This window comes from Larimichthys crocea, chromosome X (genome assembly GCF_000972845.2).
Source record: "Larimichthys crocea isolate SSNF chromosome X, L_crocea_2.0, whole genome shotgun sequence".
Taxonomy (NCBI): domain Eukaryota; kingdom Metazoa; phylum Chordata; class Actinopteri; family Sciaenidae; genus Larimichthys; species Larimichthys crocea.
Window position 1 is genome coordinate 10,860,651 of NC_040020.1, and position 12,415 is coordinate 10,873,065.

At 36.3% G+C, this 12,415-nt stretch overlaps 1 protein-coding gene across 2 annotated transcripts; it reads left to right on the forward strand.

Moving 5' to 3' along the window:
* Window positions 1-658: 658 nt before the first annotated feature.
* On the forward strand, window positions 659-5,270 carry LOC109138247 (CD209 antigen-like protein C). 2 transcript variants are annotated; one of them, XM_019257967.2, is made up of 6 exons: window positions 659-1,019; window positions 1,355-1,444; window positions 3,073-3,165; window positions 3,933-4,075; window positions 4,222-4,322; window positions 4,423-5,270. In XM_019257967.2, the coding sequence occupies exons 1-6, from the start codon at window positions 905-907 to the stop codon at window positions 4,568-4,570; spliced, it is 690 nt and encodes a 229-aa protein (XP_019113512.1). In that variant the 5' UTR covers window positions 659-904; the 3' UTR covers window positions 4,571-5,270. The 2 variants fall into 2 exon arrangements, 1 of the variants encoding a protein (XP_019113512.1); XR_003462968.1 differs by lacking the exons at window positions 659-1,019; window positions 1,355-1,444 and adding an exon at window positions 2,407-2,739.
* The last annotated feature ends 7,145 nt before the right edge of the window (window positions 5,271-12,415 follow it).

Consider the following 12,415-nt stretch of genomic DNA (forward strand, 5'->3'; position numbering starts at 1 on the left):
GAAACCCAAAACATGATAATACAACAACCCTTCAAATAATCCCTAAAAAAATTACAATTTTAAATAAATGAAGCAAACATAAGATGTAAAGATGCATGTTAAATACTTATAAATAATTTCCTCTAGAGGGATTAATAAAGTATCTATTTGAAAGCCAATAGTTCCCCCCTTGTGTCACGTTTTAATTCAAGAAGTGGACCCAAAAAGAAGAAGTGAAAGAGAACAAAAAGGAACTTTAATAACTTACGGCACATAGAAAAAGTAGAAAAAAACACAATCTAACAAAAAGTGGCTAAGGAGTCCAGGTAAAAATAAAATTCAATAATTCAAGATCATTTTAAACAACAGAAGTCCAAACAAAGAAAATCCAGAGCAGAGGACACAAGGAGCAGGAACACAAGAAAGAATGTTAAGCTTTTAATGTTTAGCTTGGTCAAATGTGTTTTTCGTGTACTGTTTTATGTTGCTTTGATGTTCTTTTATGTACAGTGTCTTTGAGTATCCAGAAAAGCACTTTTAAATAAAATCTATTATTATTATTATTAAAAACAGAGATTAAATACACAACAGAGGACGAGATGACAAGACAAGAGTGTAAACTAATTAGGGACAGGAAAAACTAATTACGTTGGAACAGACTATCAAAAGTTGCATAAAAAAATAACAAAGGTTGGATGTAAAGCCACAGATTTTAACCGAATATGATAAAAATTATTATATCCTTCAGTTTTTCATGTTTTCATTCATGTGACTTAATGTGCAAACCACGTGTCATAGATGTCAGAGATAAAACAGAAAACCATGTTGATTACAGATGAATGAATGCTACTTTGAAAGTGCCAGGAGGGAGAAACCAGCAAGAAGAGAACGCTTCTGAAATTTGTTTCTTGTTGGAAGCAAATCGATGTCTCTTTTCCAGACTGTTGATTCAGAATTGTATCTGAACATGTCGGAGGAAATAGATGACCACATTTATAACACCATTGGAACTTTCAACAAACATCAAAAAAGACATTTCGGTAAGAATACACATGAAGTTCAGTCAGATTAAAAGGTGTTAATAATGCTTTTTTTAAAATCTTTTATTGGGTTAAAAAGCAGAAAAGAAACCACTTCTGCCAAGGCTCTACATTTGGTTTTATTACAACCCGAAAAACTGCCAGAAAATGCAACACATTTTTCCAGAAAGTTTGTTATTTTTAATCATAGATGTGTAAAATGAAGTTAATGTTGTATCCATTGAACCAGTGTAGAAGAAGTGACAAGAAAATAATTTGATAGACTCTACAATCTTTAGGCCTGACTGCCTAAAAATAATAATATTGTTTTTTTCTGTTTCTGTTTCTGCACACAGGGGGAAATCTTTACAGACTTGTTGCTGTGAGCTTTGGACTCCTGTGTATCTTACAAGCAGCTCTCAACATTTCACTGCGTCTTTCTCTCTGTGAGTAACTTCTGCGATTTTATGCATTCACCCTGTGTTTTACCAAACACTTAAATTTACCATCATATTTTACTATTAGAAGAGCAGAATGTGAAACTAGCGATCACCACAGTCTGAGTACAGTTACAAGCTATGACATTCACCAGCTCTCAGTGATACATAGAGTATATTTTTATCAGAAGGTAATTAAAACAACTATGAGTAATTGCACAGGTTGCATTTGCATTTAAACTTTTACTCATAGTTTGCTTTTAATGTTTTAGATTGCACTAAGTACTTTAACTATCCCATGCTGTGGCGCTTAGTAAGGTGGTATCAGAACTAAAAACCCTCCACTTGCACACTTGATCCCATACCTACCTCATTTTTTAAATCTGTTTTTAGCTGCCTTTTAGAGGAAGTTTTACATATCGTTAATCGCTCATTATTTACTGGCACCTCCCCCCAGGTTTTAAAGACGGCAATAGTCAAACCACAACTTAAAAAAAAAAAAAACCTAGATTCCTCAGATTTTAAAAACTACAGGCCAATCTCAAACCTCAGGTTTTTAGGTAAGACTTTAGAAAGAAAAAAAGTTTTTAAACAAACTAATAATTTAATTACAATTAATACTATCTTAGAGACTTTTCAGGCTGCTTTTAGAGAGCACCATAGCACACAGACTGCATTGGTCAAGGTATTGAATGATATTAGAATCAATAATGAATCCAACAAACTCTCTGTTTTGGTTCTACTTGATCTTGGTGCAGTCTTTGACACAGTCGATCATAATATTTTACTAAACAGACTCCTAGTCGTCCCCAGAACCTCTACAAAGAAGTATGGTGATGCCGCTTTTATCTATTGCGGCCCCTGTCTCTGGAACAGCCTGCCTGTGGATCTGAGGGACTGCACCTGTGTATACTTTTTTTTTTTCTTTTTAACTTAAGACTTATCTTTTTAGCCTGGCTTTTACCTAAAGGTGCCTCGCCATTCACTGCTGAGTTTTTAGGTTTAAGAATCAAGTTTCAGGATGTTTCGTGAAGGTCACTGCTGGGAATATAATTAACCAGTTACAAGAAAGTTAATGGGGATCAGGGAGTTTTAAATTTGTGATTCAGATGTTTTCCCTTGAAAGAAAATTTTGACACAAGTTAAAAAGCAGTGTAGTGTTTGTATGTCTGTTCACAACTTCCCTTGTGGTTTGTTAACAGCGAGAAAAAAGCATCAAGTTTCAGGAAGTTTAGTGAAGGTCACTGCCAAGAATATGATTTTGCAAGAAAACTAATGTTACAGTCTAGATGAGAAAAGAAGAGGTGGGGAGTTTTAAGTTAATGCTTCATTTTTTTTTTTTTTATTTAAGAGAAAATTTAAACCCACGTTAAAATGTCAGTACAGCATAATCATTCCATGCTTGTTCACAACTTCCCTTTGCATTAGCTGAGCGGAAGTTTGAAAAGCAAGACTGGGACCTCTTCAGTTCTTCATGTTTTTTTTTTATTTTTTATCTTTAGGCAGATTTCAAATGTTTTTTGCTTTTTATATTTCCATGATGTTGGTGGTGTATGGACCTGCTGTGATAGGCTATCATCTGAGATACCATCAGTGTTGAAACAGGGTTGACTGCGTAATTTTTTTTGCTCTCTCAGATGATTCTGATGATAATACGACAGATCCTGTGGCTGCTTTAAGAAAAGTGACTAAAGAAAGAGATGAGCTGAAGAAGAAGCTGACCATCTTCAGTGAGTATAAGAATTAAACTAAGTGCAGTTTTACATAAGGAAGTGATGGTGCTTGCTTTGATAGAAGAGTAGGTGAGAGGAAGCTACCATGCAAACAGGGACATTTACTATATTTAACCATAATCATGTTTGTGCAATGTAGCAACCACATCCTGTACACCAGTGGATTACTGTAAAACCAGAAATACACATTTCATTTTTTTAAGTACTGGCTTTCATTACCTTATCTGGAAACATTTATCAAACATCTCTTGTTACCACATGCACAGCGTAGCAATTAGTTCTAAGCACATGTATTAATGTATTTGTACATAAACAGAAAATATATAATAATGTAGTAAAACATTAGATAAAAATACTAACTATGTCTTAAAGCAGATGTTATACATGCTGCTACTTAAAAAGGTCCTTATAGTTACATACCCATTACATTATAGGGTTTTATAAATCATTTATTAAATGTTTGTATACTATAGAAATGCAGACGATGCAGGTTTTTTACATACTGTTTGTAGTTTCATGTTTCTACTGTAGCCAAGAAGGGACAAAGTAGATAATGACTCAAGATTTCATGTTTTTCAGGGGTTTTACGGACACCATATTTACTTCTTCACACTAGGAATGATGAGGCAAAATGACAGGGTTACAGTGCTAGATGGCACTAAATCCTGCACGCCAGTCCTTTAAATAAAGTGTTATCTGTATTAGTAGATGTGTATTCTTGTTTTATTAATTACTGCAACATTTTTGCTGTTATTTCCTAACAGCCGAATATTCTCGCCAAGGATGGATGTATTTCAACAACAGTTTCTATTACATTTCTACATTGGAGAAATCCTGGCAAGACAGCAGAAGTGACTGTCAACAGAGAGGTGCTGACCTGATGATTATTAACAGTATAGAAGAACAGGTGTGTATGAGTGTATGTGTGTGTCTTTATGCATGTGTAGACAGAAACAATGAAAAATTAAATAGAAGCAAAGTAACCAAGGTGGAGGATTGCAGTTACTGTGTGTTTCATTTATGTAGATGACTGTTTGTTTCTCTCTAAACAAGAACTTCACAAGAAGTTTCTGCAAGCACATGTGGATTGGACTGACTGACCAAGAAAAAGAGGGGACATGGAAATGGGTAGATGGGACTCTGCCCTCCACAAGGTTAACACAATTTTAAAATCAATCTAAAAAATCTGCAACAATCTTTAGTAACTTTTAGAACAAAGTAACATTTAATATTTGTTGTTTTTGTGGTTTTCAGCTACTGGGGCATAAATGAGCCTAACAGTCATGAAGGCATGGATGAAGACTGTGGAGAAATAAAGTTCTACGATGCTCTAAACAGCTGGAATGATAAACCATGTCAAACTAAAAATACCTGGATGTGTGAAAAAACAATGGTTCTATAACTCCACAGCAACCAAACCCTCGAGACAACGACTGAAACTTAGATTATGGCCAAGCTTAACAAACAGATAAGCCATCACAAACACATTTGTATTCATTTATTATACTTGATTCACTGCTTTCATTGCTTATAATCATAACAAGTGTAATATATTATTGCTACTCTAATGCTAATGCCTGGGGATTGTAATCAGTATAATATATAGTACAGTATATAAACATAATGTATCCATTAATTAAAGCCACTATGCATGGCAAAAATCTGTGACAAAAGAGAGTAGTTGATGTGCTGAATATATTCAACTGATTACACAGGTCTATGTTGTTTATATTGATCTGCTTCAGGCACATGTGATGTGCATGTAATACAGGCTCATGCAATATTATGGCATTTATTATAGGTTGATGCTATTATACCAGTGTATGTACAGTATGTGATAACAATTAAAGTCTGGATTAATCAATGTTACCTTCAAAGATACCACCACCATAAATGTGTATTACAGTGGCTTTAATGGTTTACTGTTTGCTTTTAATATTAACACATTTACTGGCTAAGCTGTATATATACTGCACAATATACCTTATATTGCTGTTAACACAGGTAGATTAAAGAGTCCTTAGAAGGTCTATGATTATAGTTAAATCCAGAGAAATTCATGTAATCTGCGGTGTGATGTTTATCTTGAATAAAATGTTTCAACAATGATCTCAATTTGTACGCTCCTTGTGTCCATATCTGTACGTTTTGTTTTCTTGTTCAGTCAATCTTTTTATTAGGTTTTTAGTAGACAGCACAGTACAATTCAACAACTATAGCAACACTTATCAGCAACATTCAGGAATAAGAGCTTGTTTGCCTCTTGACTGCTTCCACATCTTCATCAGCCATTTTGTGAAACTTTAAAAGCTGGATCATGCATGCTATACATGAGGACATTTATTATTGCTGTTGACCAGAAAGCAACTAGATAGGATAGGATAACATGCAATTGCTCAGAGCTCTGCCTGAAAAGGATGATCAGTGACTTTGATTTCATTTTCATGCTTGAACTTTTTTAAACTATTTTTGTTTTCACTGCACAGTTCCAGTACTTCAGAGTAAGGCATTGGAAAAGGTAATGCATTGAGAGCTAACTGAAGTAAGAACAGTTTATGAGACGATTGCACAGACTGTTGGAGTACCAAAACAGCAACTGGCTAATATCTAAAACAGTAGAGACGGTCGAGAATGTACAAGAGTAGATCATCTGCGTAGAGCAACTAGACTGTACTGTATAAAGCCTTAAACTGTCCTGACTATAAATGGCAAATGGAATAGCAAAGGAGAAAGGGGGCATACCTGCTGTATCCCATGGTGAAGAGGAAAAATTCATGTGTTTTAATATGATTTTTGTACAGAAAGAGAACTCACTTTAGGATGGAATCACTTTATGTCTAGCATGGACAGTAGAAATTATTACAACCAAAGATTGTCTTAAAGTTTGTTTGTTTGTTTGTTTGTTTGTTTGTTTCAGCTTTAAAGTGTAAGCCCTTTAAAGCTGAATTAGGGGAAGGAAGGGAGGAAGAAGAGAGTGTGTGTGAGAGAGAGTGTGTTGTTGTATAAGCAGAGAGAAATATATAAAAGATCACTGACCAGCACCATTCAAAGAAAACACTTTCAGCAACACTTTCATCACTCTTGAGTGGCTAAAATATGGAGATGGTTTTCCATGAAGAGGAGTGTGAGATCTCTATGGCAAATGGAAATTGATGATGCTTCACCCAGTGATGTTGGAGTCCCAAAAAGACAACCTCACCAGTGAGAGACACCAGTTAAAGAACAACCTGACAAGACAGAGAGCCCAGTTACAGGCCAGTTACAATCAACTGCCTACAGAGAAAGACCAGCTGGAGGAAGATTTTGAAGCCCACACCAAGGAGAGAAATGATCTTCAGAGAAAGCTTCAAGGTAACTAGAGAATGCAATTTCTTAAGCTACTGTAGTGGGATTGCCGGCTGCTGAAAACCTGATGTTCAGCTGTATTGCTTTATGTATGGCCAGACACTGATAGTATAGTTGGAATAGTAGAAAAAAGATAAAGGATGCGAAATATAATGTAAGCAAAGGAAAGTGTTGAAATGAGAGTTTTAGTGTAAAGACTCTAGTGTAAAGAAGTATACAGAAAGATTTGAAGTTTCATTTAAGTGTCTTTGTTGGAATATGGGTAAAATAGCTAAGGTTGAAGCATAAGTTTAAGAAGCAGTTGTCAGGTAAAGTTGTGTGTTTGTGTTGATTAATGTCTGCATAAGACAGAAGTAATATAGAGTAAGCGTAAAATAAGGTCAAGGATACGATAAAATCAGTTCAACTGTATCTTTCTTTTTTTATTTTATTTCCTAAACCATTTCAAGAGGTGTACTTGGATCGGCCTTACTGAGTCAGAGACAGCGGGTGCATGTAAATGAGTGGATGGGACCCCGCTAACCACAAGGTTCACAGGTTTTTTTATTCAAATTAATTGATTGCTTTATACTTCTCGGGGTGTGTTCTCTTTCGCCTAACGGTGGAAAAAGTGATAAATGTGGGCAAATAAAGTATCCTTTTAAAGAAAACAGTTGGAATGATTTAGCATGTTCCAGTTCATATGCCTGGATCTGTGAAAAAAAATTCCTTCCATGACCCTGCATTTCTCAATTTCAGGTGAACAGAAGAATTTTTGTTATGGTTCAGTTTATTATGTCTTGGTTGTTGTGTTTTCTGTTTGTGGTCTTTCTGTTTCCCCCTCCTATTTCTGTTTTCCTGCAGAGCTGGTGTGTTGCAGGGGGTGTGGCTGGCTCCTCCCAGTAGCAGCAGTGGCTCACCTGTTCCCACTCAGCCCATTACCTCCACCTCATAAGCCTGGCCTTCAGTCTGCTCTTTGTCAGATTTTTCCATGCTCTCCTTCTTCATGCTACTCACCTGTGCTCCAGCTCCAGAAGAACTCTCGCCAGCCTGCTCCCTGCCTCACCAGTCTGCTTAGTTTAGTTTCCTTGGTTTTTGAAATTAAAGTATTTTTTGTTTTCACTTACCAGTGTGTGTCTCTGCTCTGCTATATGAAAAGTTATGCTTTGGTTCATCGCTGAGTACATGTTTTTTCCTCATGAGCTGGCATCACACGATGACTGAATTTAATTATGAGAAGATTCAAGATCTCTTGTCATTTCACAGCACTGTAAAACAAAATTACAAAAACTCACAGATTAAAAACACCACAGAATAAATTAAATAAGAAGATAAATGAATAAGTCTGATCAATCTGATAAAGCAGTGGTCCCAGAACCCAGTCACATCTGCTTAAAGGATTGACTGTTAGTTCAAGGTACTTTCCGAGGAAGATATTAATTTACATCATTTTGAGTGTGCCTGACTCTGCCCCATCGTGCCCATACATTATTATTGACACTGCAGTAGCACAGAGACTTCAATAAAGTTAGTCAAAGGCAGGCTTGAGGTTGCCAAGCAACCAGGGTCAGCTGCAGGCCAGAGCAATTAACTGCAGGTGTGCTCTGTCTGTGTGTGACTGACTGCTGAGAGACACAGAAAATCTCTAAATGAACCCCCTCGATCTAGTGGCCATTAGTGCCAAACAGTAGGTCGTATCAAAAAGCTGAAATGACCATGAGCGTCCTCATCTTGTCGAATTTCAGTGGCTAAAGCTAAAAATGTGACCTTGGAAGATAGACAAAGAACATGCTCCTAAAATAACGTAAATAGTGTGCCTCTCCAATTTACATGGGAGTAGATGGGGCTGTCGGTGGGTGACCCTGGCGCATCAGTGTGTCTCCCGCAAAAATACCTTGATACCTTTTTTGTGTATGTGCGACCAAAACTGCGGGAGGAGTAGCGCGCCAAAATTCCTCGGATACGTAAGAATAATAAGTATGGGGAATAGTAAATAGTGCTTGCAGGCACACTCAATGAATTGCTATTAGTTGGTGCTGCTCACTGGCTGATGCAGAGTTAATCAGGAATAATTAACTTGTTGATTTGAAAGTCATGTGCATAAATAAATAATTTACATTGAGTACTGTCCTGCTCCTGATTTTTGCTTTTGATGATTCCTGATGATGCCCAACTGGGGTTGGGCATGTTTATCCATTATCTTTCTTGTGAATAAATTGTAGCAATTTTATGAAAAAGTCTAGATTTGATTTTGTATTTACGTTGTACACATCACAGAGGTCATCTGATATATTTATATTTGTTTAATTGTGTAACATTACAATATATAACATTACAAAAATATTTATATGGATACATGTGTGAACCCTGGTTATTACTTCTTTTCTGTAACGGAAGCCTGTGTTAGCAAGAACGAGAGTCAGGACGTAAAAAGGTAGGTGATAATGATAAGTGTCTGCAAGACAAGGAAAAGAAGTGAGTTTGCCTACTATGGAGAACAGAAGAAACAGTTTTTAGATTAGTGCAGAAAATTCCATTATGCAACTATATCTTACATCTGTGTGAGTTTTTGTAAAAGAGGAATCTGAGATGTTTTTGGACGGTGAAAACCTCCCTGATGCTACATTACATGTGCATAATAAAGGTGGAAAATGTAAAAAGTCTTTGGTGATTAGACTCCATCGTGGCGTCATCATATTTAGAGCCATTGATGTTGTTATGATTAGCACCGGAAACCCCCCTTAACGGAGTCTAGACACAGGGGTGGTGTTTAGCTCAGTTGGTAGAGCAGTCGCCCCGTGTGTGAAGGCTCAGTCCTTGCTGTGGAAGCCTCGAGTTTGAATCCAACCTGTGGCTTTTTCCTGCATGTCACTCTTCAGCTGTCTCTATCAAAACAAAGCTTGAAAAGGCCAAAAAAATAATCTTTAAAGAAGTCTAGACACTGATGGTAGTAGTGAAGGGATGAGGAGTATGCAGGAGGTGAATGGGGTGAAGGAAGAACAATTTTACGCAGAACAACAATTAAGGTTTGAAAATTTAAAGTGTAAAATTAATTCACACATCATTCAAAAACGCCAGTGTTCACTACAGAAACAAATGAGAATAAGTAAATCTTCCTGCTCTCTCAGATGCAAGACTGATTAAGTTTGAGGCCATAAGAAAGTGAGCACCTTCTGTGAGTATGACGATGAAGCTAAATACACCGTTATGTCGTGGAAACAGAAAGAGAAAGAAACATTATGAATATGTTCTTCGACCTCTTTTTGAATGTTTTTTTTTTCAATGGGATTTTTTTACATCAACAGATTTCTTCATTCAACAAGGTTGGATATATTTCAACCACACTTACCACACTACAACAGAGTAGAGATGACTGTCTGCAAAGAGGTGCAGATCTGGTGGTTATCAACAGCAAATAGGAACAAGTATGTAAAAAGAGTGAAATCAGTCTGTCAGAGAATCAGATGATCAGATACTGAAAACTGCATTTAAACGTTTATCAGCTGATCAAAAGTTTAAGACCACAAACTTAAAAAGTCAAAATCATGTGTGACTTTCATGTCATTTTCTATTAGATATTCACGCTGTCATGACCCCCTGATGGCAAAGGCAAAAAGGTTTTCTGTCTTTGAATCTGACAGGATTGTTGAGCTGCACAAGCAAGGCCTTTCGCAATGCGCCATCCCTGTCGAGCTTGAACGCAGTAAGGCATTCATTTTAAATTTCTTAAAAGATCCTGAGGGTTGTGGGACAAAAAAAGTGATAGACCCCAAAAAATGTGAATATTAGTAATTTTTCTCCCAAAAAATAGAACATGAAACATAAAGAACATATCACGTGTTAAAACTGAAATATTTTATAATTTCATGGAAAATATCAGTTCATTTTGAAATTGATGGCAGCAACACATCTCAGAAAAGTTAGGACCGGGGCAACAAATAGCTGGAAAAGTATACAGCACAAATCAAAAACAGCTGGAGGAGCATTTGACAGTTAATTAGATTAATTGGCAACAGGTCAGTAACATAATAAGGTATAAAAGGAGCATTTCAGATGTAAAGATGGGCAGAGGTTCACCAATCTGCAGCAAACTATGTCAAAAAATTGTGTAACAATTTCAGAAAAATGTTCTTCAGCGTAAAATTGCAAACACTTTGAGTATCCCATCATTTACAGTGTAAAATATCATCAAACATTCAGAGAGTCCCTGTGTGCAAAGGACGAGGTCAAAGGTCAAAACTGGATGCTCATGATCTTCAGGCCCTCAGACGACACTGGATTAAAAATGGGCATGAGTCTCGAAATCACTACTCGGGCTCAGGAACACTTCCAGAAATCACTTTCTGTGAACACAGTTTGTCGTGCAATCCACAAATGCAAGTTAAAGCTGTATCATGTAAAGAAGTCATATGTGAATATGATCCAGAAATGCCTTCATCTCCTCTGGGCCAAAGCTCATTTAAAATGGTCTGAGGAAAAATGGAAAATTGTTCTGAGGTTAGATCAATCAAAAATTTTAATTCGTTTTGTAAACCACCACCTGTGGGAAGAAAACAAATAAAAAGCTTTTAGGTAACTTATTACATATTTATTTTATAATTTATTGAGGGCCCAGTTCAGTTCATCATTGTGTATAGACACAGACACACACAGGCATACAAACACACAAGCTAGTGTGTATTATTTGACAGGAGACATTTTGACATGTCAGTCTAATTACAGCTCTGTAATTTTGTCTGACTGAAGTGTTTGTACACTATATGTTATGGATTCATTATAGAACAAGAGATCTAGAGAAATAGAGACGGATGTCTTTTTTAAAATTCTGTGTTGACACAAAGTGTCATCAACATCAGTACGACGTCTTTACCAACCTTCTCCTTCCTGCAATCAACAGCTTATTTTTTTTATTACTTCCATTACATGATATTTTAATGTGTGTTCAATGTGCAACATGTCCATTTACAGATTTCTTTAAATGAAGCGATATTAAAATGTTATATAATGCAGTTAGTTAGTTATTAGCTTTGGGACTGGAAATTAGTTTGTGTTTATGACTATTCATTATTCATTTAATCCTAGATGCACCAACTCAATTTGCCAGTATACTGATTTTAATAATAACACGTCAACACTGAGTCATATTTAAACTAAACTAAATTTCTCACTGTTGTGGCCGTCAGAGGTTCTTATTTCTGGTATTATTGGCCAGGTTCTTTTCCTTTAGGTCGACCTGTGATCATTTTTTCGTAGATGCTTTGCCTTTCTATGACGCTGGCTGAAGTTGCTCTACTGAAAGATGGTTTTTGTTTTGTTACAGAGTTCAGAACATCTAAGCAACCAAAATAAACACAGTTGTCTGCTTAACATATTAACATAATTTCAGCTTCACTCTACCATATTGTTGTTTATTTATATGCATCCTCGTCTTATCGAGAAATTTACTTCCAAATTCTTTTCTGTTGTTAGAAAGTCCCTACATTACATGGTGTCGTTTTCACCACACGGTATAAGACCACTGTTGTTGTTGTTGATGTTGCTAAGAGAAAACTGCTGTATCGCAGATTTATATCTGTTAACGCTGACGTCTCTGTAAAGGTTGGTCTTTAAATAGATATCCTGCATGTAGACTTACAAAGAATTGCATAGATATAGATTTGAGAAATTGAACACACTATTACAGCTCAGTTGCTCACCTAATGTATCTCTCTATCCGTCTGGGCTTTTAATTTCATAAATGAGTGAGTGTGTCAGTATAGAAGATATAAGCCTGGGGAAGGGAATTATTCCAGCACATGTAATGGTTGGGTAGGAAAAGCACATGTAAAAGAAATGTACAAACTGAACTGAATGGTGGCTGAATTCGATTTAGCTGCTTCAGTTTCAGGACCTTGGTAAAACTCATACTGACTCACTCTGATGT

Coding starts and splice junctions, on each gene's coding strand:
- LOC109138247 (XM_019257967.2), top strand. CDS start 905: ATGTCTCTTTTCCAGACTGTTGATTCAGAATTGTATCTGAACATGTCG. Junction 1,445..3,072: donor TTCACTGCGTCTTTCTCTCT/GTGAGTAACTTC, acceptor TTGCTCTCTCAG/ATGATTCTGATGATAATACG. Junction 3,166..3,932: donor GAAGAAGCTGACCATCTTCA/GTGAGTATAAGA, acceptor ATTTCCTAACAG/CCGAATATTCTCGCCAAGGA.